A 22,587-nucleotide genomic window follows, 5' to 3' on the forward strand; every position below is an offset into this window, starting at 1 on the left:
GCAGTTCCAGAGTATAGTGGAAAATTGAAAATATGTAACATTTGGCTGTGAAATGGATACCTGAGTTTTGGTAATTGTTTTGACAACTATTCAAATTTAATCCATCAGTTTAAACTATGCCCCAGGATACTAAAGCATAATTGAGTTTGAATTTATTGTTTTGCCAGCATCAAACCAATGAGACGATCCAGTGTTGGCAGGTACAAGAAGGCAGACATTTTGAAAATTGATCAGAGAGTAACTGCCATGGAAAGAAACTCCTCGAAAGCTAATTGCCCATCTAACAACTTGCTCTCAAAAAAATTATTGTCTCTCAAACAAAATTGAATTAAATGAATGGATTTCCATATTCCCCTTCTTGAAAAGAGGAACAATATTCGTCTCCCTCCAATCCTCCGGTACGACTCCCGTGGAGAGTGAGGAAGCAAAGATATTCAAATTTACTGTTCAGTGCTCTAAATTGGCTTTTAAACATTATAGATGTGGAAATCCTTTTTTTTCAAGTGGTTCTATAACAAATTACAAAAGGCCTTAGGAAACTGAATTCACATTGACCCATAATAATTAATCGTCTCTACACAGACTTTAAATTGAGGAAAGCATTTTAATACTCCAGTAACTATCTAGATTATTGGTACTGTTGGAGTCTGATATAAGTGATGTTAGTCCAATAATTTTTATGCTTGTAAAGAATGTCTACAAACCTAGCTGTAAATGATCAATTTATAAATCTTATGGAGTATGGTTCATTTTAATTCCCAATTCCCAACTTATGCAAACAGGAAAAATTACACAAATGTAATTTTAAGCATGCTGTAATTTTAAATGCTATGCTGTCAGCTTGACTGTGATGCTATGTATTCAGTTCCTTTCATGCTTAATGGAATGACCAAGAATAGATCCTTTTTACTTAATCAAAAACAGAAATTGCTGGGCAAATCTAGCAGGTCTGGCAGCATCTATCGAGAGAAAACAGAGTTAAAGTTTTAAACCCAGTGACCCCGTTTTCTCTCCACAGGTGCTGCTAGATCCACTGAGTTTCTCTAGCAATTTCTGTTTTTGTTTCTGATCTCCAGCATCCACAGTACTTTGTTTCATTTCACTTAATCTCAGTAATTGAGGGCTTGGGGACAGTGATAGGAGGGGCAGGCATTATGGCGAATTACGATGGGCAAAGCAGGCAACAACCATTTGATGCATCAGACTGATGGTTGTGACGAAAATATGGCCTCAACCTTTACATGTTGTCCTCCACTTCATGTTTCTCCTCCACCACCTCACTACTATTATATTCCCAACCCTTCTACCATACTGTTTCTGTCAGCCTTGCACTAAATGGCCTGCTAGAACACTGTATCTTTGCTTCTCGCCTCTTGTTCATCAATTTGTCTTCCATCCAAACTTCCCACTTCATCTCACTTGCCCCATAGCCAGAGGACTTTTCCTGTTGCTACCCTCTCTTTCTATCTGTCCCACGCGAGGAAATATTAACTGGATCCAAACTTGAAGGTGAGTTCAGAGAATCCCTATAGTGTGGAAACAGGCCATTTGGCCCAACAAGTCCCCACTGACCCTCTGAAGAGTATCCCACCCAGACCCATTTCCCTACCCTATTCCTTTACTTTTCCCCTAACTAATACATCTAACCCACATATCCCTGAACACTACGGGCAATTTAGCATGGCCAATTCACCTAACTTGCACATTAGGACCGTGGGAGGAAACCAGAGCATTTGGAGGAAATCCACACAGATGCAGGGAGAATATGCAAACTCCACAAAGACAGTCGCTGGAGGCTGGAATCAAACCCTGGTCCTTGGTGTTGTGAGGCAGCAGTGCTAACCACTGAGCCACCGTGCCAGACCAAGACACGACTCCTTCCCTGAACAGAGAGCTTATTGATTTGTTCACTGTCTCAGTTCTCCCTGTCTCCTCAATGAATCAAGAAATCTACTCCGCCAAGGAGGCAAAGCTCACTTCATCAGCCCCAATCTCCAACGCCAGCCTGGTGATGTCATGTATGGCCTCATCTTGATATGGTGACAACAGCAGCAGCAGTTAATGTGATAGCTGAACAGGACTTGGTATGTGCTGAAATGTAGGCAGCAGTTGAAGAAGGCAAACAGTAATATAGCATCAATAATCTTAATGATTCAATGTAATTAGTTCGAGTAAAAAGGTAGTGTATATAAAAAAATACAAACACTCCTGCCATGTGCTATGTGTGTACACATGTGAGGGCTATTTTAATAATATGGATAATCATTCTGATAGATATTTTCTAATCAACTTGTTCAGAGATGTTATTGCATGCTCTTGGAGTGGATGGGAAATTGATCAATTAACACCCCTCACCTGCTTACTCTTTAACTCCAAGTATTGATATTAACACTTAACATTAATGCCTGTTTACTAGATCAATCTAACATTAACAGAAGCTTTGTTTCATTTTAAACTTTCTTTATAAAATAGAGAAGCTTCCTGTTCTTTTTCTCTTGCTCTTGTGTCCTTCTGTCTCTCCTGAGTGTTAGGAATGAGTGTATTAGAGTGATCTTTTCTGTTATTATAGTATAGGCTTGAACGTTTTTGAAATGTAATTAATATGAAATGAGGTAAGTCTTTCTCTTAGGTTCTTTTTGCAGTATGCAAAAAGCTTGCAACTGATGTATATTCAGAAAGCAATCATTTACTTTTCCGTCTCTTGCACACACCCAGTGTCTCTTTAAAAATCTGTAAATTTCAACATGATACAACTTTCGAAATGTATATGGTTTTCAAATTTATTTATAGCAAAGTAGAAGCATATTCCTCAACACAACTGAATGATACTGAGGTATTTGGAACATTGGAAATGCTACACAATCTGATGTAATTCACAGAGTCAAACTCTGGATAAAACTATCACGTTTGAATTCAGCTTTTGGAAGCATATGATCCTCGGACCACAGGTGCAGAAATTAGGCCATTCAGCCCATCCATTCTGCTTCGCCATTCAATCATGGCTGATAAGTTTCTCGACCCCATTGTCCCACTTTCTGCCCGTAACCCTTGATTCCCTTTACAATCAAGGACCTATCTATCTCCATTTTAAATATACTCAATAACCTGACCTCCACAGTCTTTTATAGACAGGCAGGAAGGGCAGAGGACTTTTTCAAAGTATAGCAGTGAATTCCTTGGATAAGTTCATACTGAAATCTGAAGTAATTATGGTACTTCTAAAGGGTGCCTAATGCTACAGTATATGATCTCAAGTTTTGTGTACTTTTGCAGTTACTGATGAGAAAAATGGTCAGAAAATAGCCCAGAAAACAGTTGCACTTTGTTGTGCACTCATAGGGCAAATATACTTTTGCTGTAATGTAGAAATTGTTATGCATCAAACAATGAGTCCCCTTTACCATTGAAAATACCTACTGGACAACCAACCCCTCAAATGTCAGCTGTTCTACAGATACCTGCAATGAGTTTTCAATGAATATGTGTGAGATTGGGAATTGAGGTTGGAGTGAATAGAATTTACTTTGATTGAATCCTGCAAAATAAGAACAAATTAGGGAAAGTTTAGAGGCCATTGAAATTCTCTTCATCATGAGTCAAAGGGAAAGGTGTTGGTTTTGTTGGAGTTCTGTGCTATGGATTGATATTGAAACTGTAATAGTTTAATGTATTCCAAAGGGGTATGATATATTGGAATTTTGAACAATGAGGGTTAATTGGCTTACTTTTATCTAGATTCCAACCACACCTGGTCAGATGTATTACTTCAAATTACTTCAAACTTATTATGATACTTTTAAAGGATGCCTGATGCTAAATTATAATCTACTGTATTGAGTTACCTTGCTGCCTGTTTAGTTGATGTACATTTAAAGCAGTTTTCTGCTATTAATCCAGGTCCCCTTTTCTTTGTTACAGCAGGAAGAATAGCTTTGCGTGCTCCCCCAGTCTGAAGTCCTTAGCTCAAGACGTCTTAAATTATACCCTTGACAAGTCTCTCCATCTGCGGTGTAGCAACTGGGAGGCAGAAGAACTCTCCAACGAACAGGTACTCTTGTTAAAGGAAAGTTTATAAAATTATTTGGAATATTGCAAGCACTTTGTATTCATGTATCTTTGTTTGAGAGGTAAGTCATTTCCTTTGTGTTCCATTTCAACAGAGATTTGGAAAGGTCTCTGGTGATTCCCAATCACAGCTTCCATTTTCTTGCTATCATCTGTCACTGGCCCATCTGCTGCAGAAACCCCATCCTTTCTTCAGACTAAAGTATAGTTAATCTCCTCTCTTCCCATGTAAACGCCAGTTCCTATGTAACTCTACGCCTGTTTCCTAACTCGTATTGACTCAAGCATCATCCCTATGCTCACTGACTGCAAGGTGCATGGATTTTAAAATTCCCATTTTTGTGTTTCAACTCCTCCAAAACCTTAAATCTCTATTTTTGTAATGTCCTCAAAATTCTGCTTTCCTCTAACCCTGGTCTCTTGTGATCTTCAACTGTTGCACACATTGGCACAGTGTCTCAGTGGTTAGTAATGCTGCCTCACAGTGCCAGTGACTCGGGTTCAATTCCAGCCTCGGGCTACTGTCTGTGTGGTGTTTGCGTGTTCTCCCTTTGTTTGCATGGGTTTCTGCCGGATGTTCCGATTTCCTCTTGCAGTCCAAAGATGTGCGAGTTAGGTGGATTGGCCATGCTAAATTGCCCATAGGGTTCGGTGATGTGTAAGTTAGGTGCATTCATCATGGGAAATGCAGGATTATAGGTTAGGGACATGGGTCTGGGTGTGATACTCTTTGGACGGTCGGTGTGGACTTGTTGGGCCACATGGTCTGTGTCCACACCATAGGGATTATATGGTACCTGACTTTCTGTGCTCCACCTTTGGCAGCTGTCTCTTGCCTTAATTTACTCTTATTTTACTGTATGTAATCAAAATAGAAGCTCATCTTTGGAATTCCCTTGATTTTCCCTTTCTACACCTGTCTTCTCATTTAAGGGACTTTTTCCTTATCATCTGTTGTACCGTTTCTTTTTTTGGCTGTAAAATATTTGGTTTCATTAGGTTCCTGCAGAGCACATTAGTACCTTTTAACAGATAAAACATCCTTTATAAATGTAGTCATGATTTGGAGATGCCGGTGTTGGACTGGGGTGTACAAAGTTAAAAATCACACAACACCAGGTTATAGTCCAACAGGTTTAATTGGAAGCACACTAGCTTTCGGAGCGCTGCTCCTATCACCTGATGAAGGAACGTTGCTCCGAAAGCAAGTGTGCTTCTAATTAAACCTGTTGGACTATAACCTGGTGTTGTGTGATTTTTAACTTTATAAATGTAAGTAGTCACCATGTTCAGGATGCTGGCTTAATTTGGCTCTCAGTAACATCAAGTGCTTGTTTTGAAACTTTATTTAAAAAAAAAGAATGTCATATTTCCTTGCTGAGCACATACTTAATGACAGTAAATGGTGACATCAGTAAGATCTCAGTTATAATATGCATTTTTACAATGAATTTAATGCTTTCAACATTCCAAAGTATTCTCAAGTCACTGCTGTAATGTAGAAAATGCAGCATTCAATTTGTGCACAGTAAGCTCTCGTAAGTAGCTATTAGATAATAACTAGATTATCTTTTTTAAGAATGTTGTTTGAGAGATTAATGCTGAGCAGATCAATGAGAACATGCCTGCTCTACCTTAAGACAGGTAACTATTAAAGAGGGGAGACTGGTAATGATATAATCTGAGGCTCACCAGGCAAGGGGAAAGGCTGAGATGGAGAGTCCTTCAGGATAACCTCAGCCTGTACAGGAATTGAACCCATGCTTGTGGCATCACTCTGCAACCATCGAGCCAACTGAATTAATTGACCTTCTTTGCATCTATTTGAGTGTACATGTGGAACATTGGTTTAATACCTCACCTAAAAAATAGCACTTCTGATGGCACATACCCCCTCAAATGTTCTGCTCAAGTTTTTAGAGTGAGACATGAACCCATGACTTTCTGACTCAAAGAGGCAGTGTTACTGCTAAACCATAGCAGAATGAGGAGAGGTTGAGCCACTGGCACAGGCTGTGTCAAAATGGCACAATTTCCCATCACGAACATGAGAGGCAGTTAAAATGTAAAGGGTAGAATTAAGAAATGGAAAGGATTTAAGACTGAGTTGGGAGTTACATTTTGGCCCTCTGCTTTAACTCACTCACAACTAATACCAGAGATTGGACTATCATGTAGTAAAGACAGACAGATTTTAATGCAAGGAGTTTAGTTCGAATTTCATTTGAATAAATAAATAGGCACCTGTTAAAAAAGTAGCAGAATTATCCTGTTGTTTATGTAGTTTTCTGGAACAATATATTCCAGGGACCCAAAAAGAGCCAGCCCATATTAGATTTGGTAATGAGAAATGGCTTTATTGATGTGTGTTTATTTACCAAATAGTGATGATAATATCGTTGTGTCCAATGTATTTGAAAGGGGAGAAAAGCCATCTACTAAGATGATAGATTTAGGCAAGTCCAACTTCAGTAGGTTGAAACTGAGGTTTCCCACAGTAAAAATGGCTAAAAATAACAGGATGGATGGCACGGTGGCTCAGTGGTTAGCACTGCTGCCTCTCAGCGCCAGGGACCTGGGTTCAATTCCCGCCTCGAGCAATTGTCTGTGTGGAGTTTGCACATTCTCCCCGTGTCTGCGTGGGTTTCCTCCGGGTGCTCCGGTTTCCTCCCACAGTCCAAAGATGTGCAGGTTAGGTGAATTGGCCATGCTAAATTGCTCATAGTGTTAGATGGATTAGTTAGGAGTAAATATAAGGGAGTGTGTTTCTCTTTGGAGGGTCGGTGTGGACTTGTTGGGCCGAAGGGCCTGTTTCCACACTGTAGGTAATCTAATCTAATTTCTTCTTGTCAGTTATTAGGAGATTTTCAAAAACTAACATTTGGTGGGAATACAATCCCTGGATGACTTGAGAAGTGAAGAATAAAGTGAAACAAAACTTAACAAAAATAAAGAATGCATAAAAATAGGATATGGTAAATGGGAGTGCTCTAAAGAATAACAGAAGTTGACAAGATAGATAGTGAGAGGTGTAAATAGGGACGAGGAAATGAAACTTACAAGCGATCAATACAAAACTTTGACAATTACATCAGAGAAAGACTGAAGAGAAGTCAAGAAAAAAATTGACTTTGGTGAAAATAAGGACATGGAAAATGTGTTCAATATTGTGTATTTCCACCAGAAAAGGCCATCATGCCAGTCACCCCCAAGGAAGCTCATCTTGCATCAGGGTTGGAATTCACCAAATCATCATAACCAAGTCAGTAATTTGAAATTGGTATCAAAATATCCTGACTTCGTTTTTGTTTCAGCTCATTTGCTGCTGAAGCTTTCATTAATGTCTTGATAATTTTGGACTTGGCTGCTCCATTGCCTTCTGGCTGTTTTTTCGCATTCTATCCCCCCTTAACCTGAGGTCTTCTAAAGCTACACTGCCTCTGTCTTGTATCACATCAAGACCCTATCGCTCCTGTACTCACTGAGTGCTATATCCCGATCAGTCATCATTGTGATTTTAAAATTTCCATCCTTATTTTCAAATTCCCTCCCTCAAATCTCCCATCCTGTTCGTAGAATCGCAAAATTGTTATGGTGCTGGAGGATGTTATTCAGCACATTCGACAGCTGGTGCAATCACAATGAGCAATTATGGATTAGTGCAATTCATCTGCCTTTCTCCTTATACCTTTGCACATTCAAATATTAAGGGTGGTATGGTGGCTCAGTGGTTAGCACTGCTACCTCACAGCGCCAGGCACTCGGGTTCGATCCCAGCCTCGGGCAACTGTCTGTGCGGGTTTCTTCCGGGTGCACTGGTTTCTTCCCACAATCCAAAGATGTGCAAGTTGGGTGAATTGACCATGATAAATTGCCCATAGTGTTCAGGGATGTGTAGGTAAGTCAGGGGTAAATATAGGGTAGGGGAATAGGCCTGGGTGAGTTACTATTCACAGGGTCGGTGTGGACTTGTTGGGCCAAAGGGCCTGTTTCCACATTGTAGGAATTCTAATTCTAAAAATTCTAGTTATCCAGTGCACTCTTGAATGCCTCAGTTGACTCTGCATGGACCACACTTCTGGGTAATGTACTTCAGACCAGAAACATTAATTGTGTAGAAAATGCCGACGCTCTGCATAAATTCATTAAGGTATCTTAGTCTGAGCCACACACCATCCTGACTTGGAAATATATCACTGTTCCTTCAGTATCATTGGCTCAGAGTCTTGAAATTCCCTCCTTAACGTTGTTTTGAGTACATCTACAGCAAATTGACTTCACTGGTTCAAGAAGGTGCCACCACCTTTTGAGGGATGAGCAGCAAATGCAGTCCAGGCAGCAATACCCGCTTCCTGGTGACCAAAGTTTTAAACAAGATTTAATGTTCTGGTTCCACATGGCCCCGGAACATCTGTGCTTTTCTCATTCTGGTCACTGGAGGATTCTGAACTTGAATCATTCTTCCATCGGTGGCCATATATTCAGCATCTGAGCCCCTAAGCTCAGGTATTCACTCCCAGCACTTCTCCTCCTCTCTATCTTGCTTCCTTCCCTTAAGATATCCTTAAAACCTACCTCTCTAAGCAAGACATTTATCACTTGAATGAATACCTCATTATGTGGCTTGGTATCATTTTCTAATACCCCTGTGTAGAGCCTTAGATCATTTGTTCTATTAAACATGATAATAAATGTTAGTATCACTGAGATTAAAATGTGGCAAATTAATTTTAGTATACGCAAGTGTGAGGTCATCCACTTTGGGCCAAAAAACATAGACCAGAATGGTTTTTTAAATGGTGAAAAGCGAGAAACAGCGGAGGTCCATTTATTCATGTCATGAAGCTATCAAGGATGTGTCTGAATGAGAGTAAAACATGCTAATAAAATGCTGAATGTTTTTATCTTGAAGACTAAAGTATGAGCTGTCAAAAGCCATGATACAGCTATACACAGCTCTGGTTAGACACTTCAGAAGCATTGAAAACAAACAAACACCTTAGCAAGGACAAATTGACCTTCAAGGGAGCGTAGTGTCGATTCACAAAAAATGTAACCTGGACAGATGAGGACAGATTACATAATTTAAGGACCTTTCCTCGGGAACTTGAAAGACAAAGTGTAAAATTAATTCTAGTTTTCAAGGTATTAAGAGCACTGATTGGGTAGATTTGTAGAAGTTATTTCCACTGCCTGAGGAATCTAGTATTGGGAAAAAAATTGCGGGAGTTCAGTTAGAAGACACTTCCACGCACTAAGGGTCATCTAAAAATGTTACGCTTTTTTTCAGAAAATGGCAGTGGGTGCTGTATTAGTTGTTAGATCTAAATCTGAGATTGATGTGTGTTTATATTCACCAAACATGTGATTATATCAAAGGTATCCATAATCTAATGGCACAATAGGCACAAGGGACTGTATGGTTTGCTCCTGTTCATATGTCTCTAGTATTCACCAACCAGTCTCTTATTACACAGAGCTATTTGTTTTGACACATTTACAGGTTTTGGTTTGTATCTCACTTCTGCATTCTATTTTGTGCCCTCAGGTTGCCTACGCTGCACAAGATGCCCAGATATCAGTGGCTCTGTTCTTTCAGCTGCTGGGATTTGGTTCTGCACTACTTGAAAATTGTGTGCCATGTGACTGTGAGCCCACCTGGAAGCAGATGCTGGCACGGTGCCAGGGCCTGATAGATGTCCCATTTAAGGGCAAGATGGGAAGTAGCAGAGGGGAAGATGGAACAGGAGACGTGAACTCGCAACAGAGACGGCGAAACAAGAAGCTTGGGGCCAACCAGAAGTCTGCATCACACCTGAACACCCCAGATCCAAGAAAAACGCAACACAAACCGCTAGGAGTTGGATATTCTGCCAGGTAAAATAGATATAGTTTGTGTGTTAATTTCTAACTTGTACACAATCTAGTATATCTGTAGCTGGGATTTCCTTATGTGATTGAAAATGATCAGGTCATCTTGGTGCTGCAGTGTGCTAGCTGGTGGTTAAGAAAGAGCTGGTATTGGTGCATTCTTGTGTTTCCACATTTAGTGGGTGGCATGGTGGCACACTGCTGCCTCACAGCGCCAGAGACCGAGGTTCAATTCCCAACTCAGGCGACTGACTGTGTGGAGTTTGCACATTCTCCCCATGTCTGCATGGGTTTCCTCTGGGTGCTCCGGTTTCCTCCCACAGTCCAAAGATGTGCAGATCAGGTGAATTGGCCATGCTAAATTGCCCGTAGTGTTAGGTAAAGGGTAAATGTAGGGGAATGTTTGGGTTGCGCTTCGGCAGATCGATATGGACTTGTTGGGCCGAAGGGCCTGTTTCCATACTGTAAGTAATCTAATCTAATATGTGTGGCTGTGATTCATAAGAGAGAATAAAATAGGTGGCAGCTTTTTTCCTATATGAAAAGGGGCTGGAAAATTGCTGATGATCCTTTACCAGTTTCCTTCATACACAGTTTTGTTGATTTTCCCCCTCAAATTGATGCTTTGATCAGAAAATTGGTCTCCTTACTCTCCTACCATTTCAGTGAATGGACCATTTCTGAACACTTGCCCTTCAGCTCTTGTCCTTTCTCCTGAAGTTACCTTGTACATCACGCTTGGCCAAGGTTGACTTTGTTGCGTTGCGAAGTGTAAAAGTGGAATGATCTAAGAACCTGTTCTAGTTGCTCTCTTGAACTCTGAGAGTTCCTTAAAATCACTGAAGCCAAGTGGCCCTTTCTTCTGAGTAAGAGTTTATTGTGATATTGAAATTTATCGTTTTAATCAATTACTTTGCCACAGTCTGAGTGTAGGAAGTTGCATTTAAACTCCTACCAAACATAAGGAATCTCCAGATTGTCATGCTGAATTAATCAATGTTGTTTAAAATAGAGCCAAAACTGGAACTTGAAAAGTACAAGTAGCTATAACTGTATTATCCAAAAGGTTCAGGAAGTAACGGAGCTTCCACTTTCCCAGGCCTTTGATAGGGGTGGGTAGTGTAAATGGTACAAATTTTTGGTTCAACTGAAAATTGAATAAGCCTTAAAATTCTAATTATATTTTCTCTTGTAGTATTCAAAATGCTGTATGATTTATTTTGAAAATGTACTTACTTTATTCTTTCTTCAAACTCTTGAACACTACCAGCCCTAATAGTCCCTATGTCTCCTAAATCTACTGTTTCTCTGCTTGCACTGATTCATAGGTACTGGTCACCTGCTCCCTGCCATGAAATAGCCATTCTCCATTTTTGCATCTTGCCTCATTCCTGGACCTCTTGCATCTTTTGAACAGAGTCACCATATTATCATACATAATACATTGCATTACCTCAGGGCATCCGAAAATACTTCTCTACAACTAATGAATACTTTTAACCACAGTAAAATAGGGAATGTGCAAAACCCCACAAACAGCAATAAGCATAAGCAGTTCCTTTGTATTATGAAAGTAGTTATTAAGCATTTCTTGATATATATTTCTAAGTCTATTACCAAAAGTACAAATTTTTAGGATGTCCATTCACGTACCTCTAAGTCATTTAAAACCCACTTGAAAAAATTGTTTTTGTCAGTGTTCACTAGCTAGTTTCTTAGCAAATATAATCTGTTTTAAGACATGCCTACAGATTTCTCTGTTTCCATAAAAATGTGCATAATTTGAGGAGCCTTTTTTAACCAGTGCAATTTGTTCAGTCTCTTGATTTTGATTTGGAACTATAGAATCGCTACAGCGTGGAAGCAGGCAATTCAGCCACACCCCCTCCGAAAAGCATCCAACCCAGACACCGCCCCCCCCCCCACCCCCCTCCCCATTATACGATCCTGCAATCCCCGTGACTAATCCACCTAACCTACACATCTCACAGAGCCAATCCACTTAACCTGCACATCTTGGACTGTGGGCCAGAACCGGAGCACCTGGAGAAAACCCAGAACTTGACCAGATCGGAGGACACGATTAGTTTAATTGATAGAGTCTGCTCCAGACAAATTGAATCGTAAATCAAGAATGTGAATGATATTTGGTGCAACTCACATAAACTTTTAATTTCTAAATATTGGTGTCAGTTTGGAAGATTCCTGTTAGATTGCTGTAGAATCTGGCTGCAAAACAAGCAGAAAGGAATGGAGCTTCCACTTCCTCAGATCTTTTACAGGGTTGGGTAGTGTAACTGATGCATAGTTGGACTTGGAGACTTTCCTAGCCTATGATGTCACGGTGACAAACTTATTTTTTGAGAACAACAGGAAATGGTCTTGAGAGACAAAACTGCAGTGGTGCTACTGGATTCTTATATTATAATCTGCGATCTTAGAATTTCTGAAACTTCTAACTTATTCCTAGCACTTATCACTCTGGACAATGTATCATCAATTATATTATCTTTTATGGCAATGTGAATAAAATTTAAATATTTGCAATAAAAAAATTCCATCTAAATAGCCTGAAATTCCTGGTTTTCGACTTTTCACTGAAGGGCAATTCATTTTCCTCAGTGTAAATTAGTATTTTCTTGTTAGTGTCAGATGTAAACTTCAAAGTGTTAAAGTGCCAGTCAACCTTAAATCCTCTCTTTTTCTGGCTTTTCTATTGCTGATTCTTCATCCTGCAAGAAAACTGCACTCAAGTCACTTTCATCAATTTCCAATTTGAAAAGTCTTGAAAAATAGGGACAACCAGCACTGTTTCTTATTAGATTGTCCCTTCAGCTTCTCAAGAGCTGGTGTTCTGCTGACCGTGCCATTTTTGTTTGTTCTTTTAACAAATTTGTTCAAGGCACGGCTATTACACATGAATTTCTGGTAAAGTCTACACATTCCTAAAAATGTTATGGCTACAACATTGAGGGTCGAAGGATCTGTACTGCACTGTAACATTCTATGTTCTTGTTTAGCTTTAGGAACAGTGAGTTCTATTAGAACATTCAGTCTCACTGTCTTTTGTAACACTTGTCCTTGACCTATGGTATGACCTGGGTAAATTACTTCTTCTTTCCTGAATTCTAGCTCAATTTATGACTGAACTAGCCAACTATAATTGCTTAAACAGGCCTTCTACATAGGGTTATAGAGATGTACAGCCCGCACAGAAACAGACCCTTTGGTCCAACTCATCCATGCCAACCAGATGTCCTAACCTAATCCAGTCCCATTTGCTAGCACTTGGCCCATGTCCCTCTAAACCCTTCCTATTCATTTATCCAACCAGATGTCTTTTAAATGCTGTAAATGTACCCACCTCCACCACTTCCGCTGGCAGCTCGTTCCATACATGCACTACCCTCTGCGTGAAAAAGTTACTCCTTAAGGTCCCGTTTATATCTTTCTCCTCTCACCCTAAAACTATGCCCTCTAGTTCTGGACTCCCCACCCCAGGGGAAAGACCTTATCTATTTATCCTATCCATGCACCTCATGATTTTATAAATTTCTACAAGGTCACCCTTCAGCCTTCGACCCTCCAGGGAAAACAGCCCCAGCCTATTTAGCCTCTCCCTATAGCTCAAATCTGATCAAGATCCTGTTGTACTTCTTCACTGTCCACTACACCACCAATTTTGGTGTCATCTGCAAACTTACTAACTATTCCACCTATGTTCACATCCAAATCATTTATGTTCTTCCAATGTGACACTATATATCATAATTTTGTCTAAATAAATTACAGTTATGAACATCAACGACAACTCAATCTATAAGCCTTTGGAATATAGCTGAGGTGTTCTTTCATCCAAATGGCATCACTCAAAATTAATGCAAACCATTTGGTGCTACATAAGCTATTTCAGTAGCCTGTGATGTCACTGGCACTTGCCTATAGCGCTTCAATAGATTAATCTTAAGAAGGAATTAAGCATAACCAACTTGATCAATGCAGTCTTCTAATTGTGGATTTCGATATGAACTTGTCTATGTGACTATATTTACCTTTCTAGAACTATAGAAAGTCCAGTTGATCCAATTAATTTAATAACCCAATAGTACTGGTGAACTCCAGCTACTTTAATCTTTGTTTCCACCTTGTTGTCTCAATCGATAAGGATACTATTTTATGGGTCCTGATTGTCCTATGTCCACATTATGTTTAGCTATTGTAGTTCCAGGTGTATCTTTACAGATTACCTCACGCTTCCTCAGTAGTCTCACAAGATCCTCCACTTGGCAGCAGGGCAGGTAGATACGGTTATTTAGAAGTCATATGGGATTTGCCTTTATTAGTCAGCGCATTAAATACAAATGCAGGGAGGTTATGATGAAGCTGTACATAAGTTCAGTTAGTTCTGGCTGCCACACTATATGCAGAATATAATTGTAGTAGACATGGTGCAGAACAGGTTTACCAGGATGTTGCTTCGGCTGGAGCGAATCAGCTATGAAGAGAGACTAGCTAGGCTGGGGTTGTTTTCCTTGGAGCAGAGAAGACTGAGCAGGAGATTTGACTGAGGTGTATAAAGTTCTGAGGGGTTTAGACAGGATAGTTGGAAAGAAATGTTTCCCCTTAGTGGGGGGGATCAGTAACCATTTTAAAGTAAGGAGCATGAGGTTTAGAGACGATTGGAGGAAATGTTTTATCACCCAGAGGGAACTCAACTGCCTCGAAGAATGGTAATAGCAGGAATCTTCAAGACAATTAAGAAGTATTTAGATGAGCATTTGAATCATGATAACACACAAGGCTACGGGCCAAGTGCTGGATAATGAGATTACAGTAGATGGACGGTTGATGACTGACAAAGATATGATGAGCCAAAAGGCTTCTTTCTGTGCTGTAACTTTCTATGACTCAATTTATGAACTGTCCGAACACTCACGTGAGTGAGGCTGTATGAGTTTTGCCTCTCCTACCTTACTCTTATTTCTTGTGTCATCTTCAACCACTCTTGCAACCTCGACACACTTGTTCCCTATGATGATATATTTTCAACACATTTATGTGGCATAACCAATTCTTCCAATGACCTGGTATATTTGCCAGATAAATCATTTTACTAACGCTCCTAACTATGTTTTATGGACCACTAAATTTCGCTTTGAGGCTCACCTTGCAGAGGCAACACTACCAATATGTCATCTCTTGCTTGAAAAGTAGTTGCTGAATGTTTATCCGCCTATTTTCACATTTTTGCCTAAGAGATTTTCAGGTTCTCTTGTGCTCTACATGCTCCTGTGAGCTTTGCTAGACACGTAATTCAACTTTGCAGATTTGTCTTTTTGGTTCAAGAAGTTCTCCCTAGTCAATTTAACGGTCCTTTAATCTCCTGACCATAAATCAGTTCAAATAGATAGACCCAGGAGATTCATTTGGGGAATATCTGGCAGCAAATAGTAAGAAATCTAATCCTTTGTCCAAATTCATGGGCTTTCAATAAAGTATGCCTTAATCATGGATTTACGTGCCTGATGATATCCAAAGTTTCCTGGGCTTGTGGATGTAATGCAGTTGACTTCAATTGTTTTATGCTCAAATTGCTAATGATTTCCTGGAAATCTTTAAACATACAGTCTGCTTAGGATTCTAAGTTTTTCCAAGTGTTAGTCAATAATGCTTGAAAAACTGAATTAATTTATCTATTGCTGCCGTGGCTGTACCTGTCCTTAAAGGTAAATCAGGTTGTCATATCCATAATTGGGATCGGTTTAGCTCAATGGGCTGGACAATTGGTTTGCGATGCAGAGTGATACTAATAATGTGGGTTCAATTTCTGTACTGATTGAGGTTGCTATGAAGGATTATTTTTCTCTACCTCTCCCCTTTCCTGACATGTCATGATGCTCAGATTAAACCATTACCAGTCATCTCTTTCTAATGAGAGCAGCCCTGTAGTCTGGTAAGATTTATCCTTTTTGTAAGGATATCCTGGTGTCCTACTTTCACTTCTTGGTAATGCTTCTACACAATCCACTACCACTCAACTGAATGGCTCTGCAAAAAACTGGTATGGGTTTCAAAGGTAGTAGTTTCATTACCTGTTATTTTCCCACCACCTGATATGTGTGATATGTTTTACAGAACCGCACTACATCCTTATGGAATCTTGGCTAGATAAAATAAATGTATATCAATGCCTGCATTTTGTATATTCTTACATGCCTTACATTAAGAATTTCATATCTCCTTACAGTATTGAGGCAAACCACTATTTGATGAAGAACCATCCAGTCTTCATTCTGTGATTAGTGAGGATATCTCCTTACCAGAACTCTGTTTTTGATGTAATGGCACTTACCCTCAGCTTCAGGGTGGACAGACAGACAGATGCAGCATCCTGAGGCTCAATTAATAAAAACATGCCAAATGCTTCTTTTGAACTCTCTTCCTTAGGTCATTTCAGCCACTCTAACAACATTTTTTACATGCATTGTTACTATGACCTCTAGTGATGAACTTTGTTTAGCCATCCTTCTGGTCACTACATGATGGAAAAATACCCAGAACCTACTCTTGACGATTGTTCTGTTTTCTTAGCTTTAGATGGGTTTTTCGTAGTTATAGGCAAAGCCGTAGGTTTCACTGCTGCTAGATAATTTCTTAACTACCCCTTGTGCAGCCAACAAGTCTCCATCCAATTGGGCAGTGTACAATGGAACCTGGATATACTCTCCACTTATCCATTTACCAACACTTTGGGCTTCCAGCAGCATGATTTAAATAACCTCTGTACCCCTTAATGTAGTTATGAGTTTGGATGCTCTCTTTGAAGAAAAGGGGGTTAGCTTATTTTTAGATAAAATCCCTTCAAATCTTTCATCTACCCTATGTACAACTTCTGCACTCACTGTAGTGTCTCTTCGTTATAGTTAAAGCTGCTATCTATCTTCCGTGGCCTTTTCCTTCTGAGTTTCCAACTCAGACGCACTCTTAAGAGCTCCAGTGAGTCTCAGCTTCCAGCATTCTGAAACAAAGGCCCCACCTTTCTACAGTGGAAACACACTGGCTTCCAATTTTCACTTCCACCCTTAGTACTTTGCCTTTGATCTGAGGAGGAGATCCTGGGGTATTCCCAGCTATTCGTTCTTGGCTTTCACCTTCCTTTTACTTTTCTGTGCTTTTTGTATTTCTGACACTGACTGGGATAAAAGGTTACATTTCATGGATTAGCTATTAATCATTGGGCATTATTGCTGTCTGTCTAGGAGATGCAACCCTTTATCCCTCACCATGGGTTCTTATTACAGAAGGTAGTGGGTTTTTAAAAATTCTTTTAAGTGCATAACCTCTCTAACAGCTTCATACGTGGTTTCAGCTTCTAATGCTTCTATCCAGCATACCAAAATCACTTTGCTAAATCCTTTTCAATTCAATACAGGCAGCCCCTGGGTTCCATTCTCGAGCCCAAGCGCAAGTCGGAACTCAATGCAGGACAACATAAAGTAGCTGTTCATAAGTACAGGAAATATTCATATGTTGGACCTTTAAAATGAGACCCTTGCATAAGATTATGTTCGTAAGTACGATCGCTCATAAGTCAGGGATTCCCTGTGCAGGTTAGCTCTGGCAGTTTTCCTAAAATTCCAAACACTGCCTAAATACTTCAGGGACTAGTTCACATGCCATCAATATAGTTGTCTTCATAACATCATTGTCCTGAGAAACCTCCACTGAGAGTGATGCATGAATTTCCTGTACTTAACCTGTCAACTTACTCCCATCAGCAATGTGCAACCTTAGCCATTTTCTCAAATCACATGAAGAGTGTCTCTGCAATCTTTTTCTCTAATTTGAGTAGGACCTATGCAAACTTAAACATTTCCTTACTGGATTTCAAATTATGGTTCAGATTCTCTCCACTGTAGTGCATTTCCTGTTTCAGTCACATCATTTTAAGCTTATGCTTTCTTTTCCTTTTGCAATTCTAATTTTAGTTCGCAATTCCAGCTGCAATTCTCATTTTCACCTCCTGTTTTTATTTTCCATTTACAGTTCTCTCCAATGATCTATTTCTGTTTTTTGACTCTTTCTTTCCTCCAGTATTTTTTCATACTCTCCTCATGCTCAGGCAGCTTTAAATCTAAATGAATATCACCAGATTCCAATGCATCATTACCTGCAGTACCTGGCCTCTTTTCATCTAATCTTGAGGGCCCTACCAGTCCCTCAATTATCCCTGTCTGTCTAGGTTTGGAGTTGCAAGTGGTGCTGGACATTGTACAATCATCAGTAAACGTTCCCACTTCCGACCTTGTGCAAACTGAAGGTCACTGAAGCAGCTGAAGGTTGTGGGGACCAGGAAGAATAAACTGGTGCAGGACACCAGTGCATAATGACTTCATTATCAAAGCCCTCTATATCAATCTTCAATTGAGTTGAGGTGCCACAAGCATTGATTGTTTTATTGGAATAATGTGGTTCTGGCAGCATTTATATCATGATCTCTGTTTCCCCTCATCTTTCCCCAAACCATTGTGAAGTTTCTTTTTCCACTTGGGGCTAGGTTGAGCTTCCTTTATTTTTCTTCTTAGAATTTGCCTCGATGTTCTTAAATGTCTTCATGGCCTTGTCTTTGTCCTCATCTCTGCAATCTCCTCCAACTCTCTAAGGTCTCTCTGCCTGCCCAAGCCCCTGGTATTTTTTGTGCTGCTCTGACAGCCATGCTTCTGCATTTAAAGCCTTCAGTTGCAGAATTCCCTCCCCTAAATGTCTCCATCTCTGTCATAATTTAAGAATCTCTTTGAAACCAGCCCTTTCGACCAAATTTTTACATTTTTGTCTTATAGCTCCTTATTAGCTTTTTGGATGATGCTCATCTGAAATGCCTTGTGCTGTTTTATTGTGGTAAAGATGCTGTGTAAATACAAATTGTTATGGTGCCTCCAAGATCTGTTACTCAAAATATTAATTGTGTTCTTTTGTGGGATATCTTGCCAGAATTCTACTTCTCGTTTTTGAAGAGCAGTGTGCTCCCATTATTCCTTTTAAGAATGTTGGTGTTATTCCACAACTTTGATTCTTGCTTAGCCCATTAGTTCGTGCCTGATCTGATAATTCTCAGTACTATTTTCTTGCCTTGTCCCCAAAACATTTGATTCTCTAAAAGATTAGAAATCTGTCTTCCTCAGCCTCAAAAAAATTCTTAACCATCCGGCTTTGACAGGCCTCCATAATAAACAATTCCACACACTCTTTGGAACAAAATATTCCTCCTTGTCTCTGCCTTAAATGAATGGTCTTTCACAAGGGAAACCACGTCTCTGCATCTACTTTGTCAAGACCCCGAAGAATCTTATGTTTCAATAAAGTGCCCTCTCATTCTCCGAAACTCCAATGAGTACAAGCCCAAACTACTTGACCTCTCGACTCTCTCATAAGAAAGTCATTCCATACTTAGGATCAACCCAATGAACCTTCGCTGGACTATTTCCAATACCAATATATCTTTTTTTACATTGGGGAAACCAAATCTATTCATGGTATTCCAGATCTGGTCTAACTTGTGAACTTTGTAAAGTTTTAGAAAGACTCCCCTGTTTTTATAATCCATTCCCTTTGAAATAAAGGCCAGTATTCCATTTGCTTCCTTATTAGCTGTGGAAATTGTCTGCTGACGTTTTGTGATTCATGCATTAGGACCCCAAACCTTTCTGCATGTTTCTGCAGTCTTTACCTATATAAATAACATTGACCTCTTCTATTCTTCCTGCCAAAGTGCAAAACTCACATTTTCTCTCATTACATTCCCTCTTTAGTGTTTTACATGACAACAGGTGGCACGGTGGCTCAGTGGTCAACACTGCTGCCTCACAGCACCAGGGACCTGGGTTCCAATCTACCCTCGTCGACTTGTGAAGTTTACACATTCTCCCCATGTTTGTGTTGGTTTCCTGTGGATGCTTTGGTTTCCTCCCACAGTCCAAAGATGTGCAGGTTAGGTGGATTGGCCATGCTAAATTTCGTATAGAATCTAGGGATATATAGGCCACATGGTTAGCCATGGGAAATGCAGGGTTACAGGGTTAGGGTGGGATGCTCTTCGGAGGGTCGGTATGGACTTGATGGACCAAATGGCCTGCTTCCACGCTATAGGGATTCTATGATTCTAGAGATGGGGAGGAAATGTTTCGTTTCTTAGCTTAATGCATGTTACGGTGTGTAATCAGCAGTTTCCACTTCCTTTTGTATAACACATAACTTCTTTTCAAAGTCTCAATATATGTTTTATCTAAATGAAGATTTTAAAATGTTTCTCTAAACTACTATTCAAAGAGTTAACTTTTCAAGAAAATCTTGGTCAGAAGTTGTTGGAATATTTCATCAGTGTAGCTGGCTGAACAGTACTGTGTAATCTGGGCAGTTAAATATTCTGCACATATTCAGCTGCACAATTCTGATGTAGTTTTCCTAGTCTCCAGCCTGGGCAACCCAAATTGATCAACCCAAAAATTAGATTTGTAGTCTGCAGGTAAAACTTCAGCAAGCATTAAAAAACGTTCTTGTAAATTCTGCATTTTATTTCATCCAAGTTTTTAAGAAAACTAAATTGCAGAGGTTTCGGGGGAATCATTGGTGAAAACTTTTCAAAAAACATTGTAGGAATCCAGTAGTTAGTCTCCACGTTAAATGCACAAATCTGAAAGTCACTTGCATTTGACATAAAGTGTGACAAAAAGCATTGACATCAGGAAATCAAGTTGTGCGCAAGGATAATGAGTGCATTTTCAAAGATTAAGGTTGACTGTCATTGGTTTGAATGTTAGCCTCTGTTAGCACATGGAGCTGTGCTATTCATGGCAGGTGATTGTTCAGGTGCTCTGCAGGTGTGTTTCTGATGATGACTTCAAAGGGAATCATTGCTAATTATTTCACTTTTTGCAGGAAATCGCCTCTCTATGACAATTGCTTCCTCCATGCTCCCGATGGACAACCTCTGTGCACCTGTGACAGGAAGAAGGCTCAATGGTACATAGACAAGGGCATTGGGGGTAGGTTGGTCTTCAGTTTGAGAGCAAAAGAGACTGAACTATGCTGCCACTGCTGAGAACAATGAATTACAGAAGAATAATGAAAATAGTTGTATGTGTTATGGACAGGAGAGAGAGACAGACCGGACACACACCCACACCCACAACACAACACACATCCCCCATTCCCAGGCATGTCCAGTTGACTGACGGCCAGAGTTGCAGGATTCCTTTAAGGTTGGTGATGGCGCAGTGAGATGATCCTGGGGTACAAAGGATTGGTCTACTTTGCAGGCAAATACAAGAATCTTTCTGGAACTAGGCTTCAGGGAAACTTGGACTCGTCGCAGCCTTGGCTATCAGTCTGGAGTGCTGCCTGCTGTTCTTTGTTGTAATGTCAAGAGTAGATTCCACCAAGGTTCAGAACTTCATTACCAGGTGAACTTTGGTTCTGTTGTTGGCCCATTAAGGAGTCAGCTCCAACTTAAATAATTTCTACCTTTCTAATTGAGGATCCATTGTTCAATATTTTGATGACTCTGTGCATGTTAATCATTCTATATTTTTAACAAGCTTTCTGTTCAAAGAAAACAGATAGAAAATAGGAACACAAATAGGCCATTCAGCCCTTCGAATCTGCTCTGCCATTCAGTATGATCATGGCTAATCATCCAACTCAGTATCCTCTTCCTGCTTCTCCTCATAGCTTCTAAACCCTTTACCCCTTAGAAAGATATGTCTTACTATAAGATCTCCTCCTTGAAAATATTCAATCTGTTGGCCTCCACTCCATTTTCTGTGGCAGGAAATTCCATAGGCTCACCACTCTTTTGGTGAAGAAATTTCTCCTCATCTCAGTTCTAGATGGAAGTGAGGACTGCAGATGCTGGAGACAGAGTTAGATTAGAGTGGCGCTGGAAAAGCACAGCAGGTCAGGCAGCATCCGAGAAGCAGGAAAATCTTTGCCTGAAATATCCATTTTCCTGCTCCTCGGATGTTGCCTGACCTGCTGTGCTTTTCCAGTACCACTCTGATCTAGACTCAGTTCTAGGTGGCCTATCCCATATCCTTAAACTGTGACCCCTGGTTCTGGACTCCTGGATCTTCGCGAACACCCTTCCCACATTTATCCTGTCTGGTCCTGTTGAATTTTATAGGTGTCTGTGAAATCTGGCCTCATTTATCCAAACTTCAGTGAATATGGTTGTCACTGATCCAGTCTCTCTTCATATGCCATCCCAGGGATCAGTTTGGTTAACCTAATAAAAATGTGTCATTCCTTCTGTCTTTCACACTTGAAAGTCAATACACAGCTAAGAGGTGCATTGTCAGTTCCCCTGCTGTATTCTATGGGTTCACACTTGGGAAAGAGCAACAGTGTCGATATTGTTCTTTCTCACAATGTGAGCAATTTTTAAGATAAGGGCTGCAAGTGCAAATTCCAGCAGAACAGTATTGGGATGGGGTAGGGAGTGGTGTTCTCCCACATTTTTGTTATGAATTATTAGTGAGGTAAGCCCTGGCTGATCTCTGCAGGTTCCTTTAAATTTCCGTAGTAGAGTGACCACGTCTTCCTGCTGCTTTTTGGTCAGGAGTGTTAAATGGGTTTTCTAAGATTCCTGTGTCTGTC

At 40.1% G+C, this 22,587-nt stretch overlaps 1 protein-coding gene across 1 annotated transcript in view; it reads left to right on the forward strand.

Moving 5' to 3' along the window:
• exd2 (exonuclease 3'-5' domain containing 2) overlaps positions 1-22,587 on the forward strand; it is a 53,412-nt gene that overhangs the window by 25,075 nt on the left and 5,750 nt on the right. Inside the window, exons 5-7 of the mRNA XM_060828325.1 lie at positions 3,919-4,048; positions 9,614-9,942; positions 20,872-20,978. Coding sequence (XP_060684308.1) covers positions 3,919-4,048; positions 9,614-9,942; positions 20,872-20,978 — 566 coding nt within the window. The remainder of the gene's footprint in view (positions 1-3,918; positions 4,049-9,613; positions 9,943-20,871; positions 20,979-22,587) is intronic.

This window comes from Hemiscyllium ocellatum, chromosome 8 (genome assembly GCF_020745735.1).
Source record: "Hemiscyllium ocellatum isolate sHemOce1 chromosome 8, sHemOce1.pat.X.cur, whole genome shotgun sequence".
NCBI classification, from domain to species: domain Eukaryota; kingdom Metazoa; phylum Chordata; class Chondrichthyes; order Orectolobiformes; family Hemiscylliidae; genus Hemiscyllium; species Hemiscyllium ocellatum.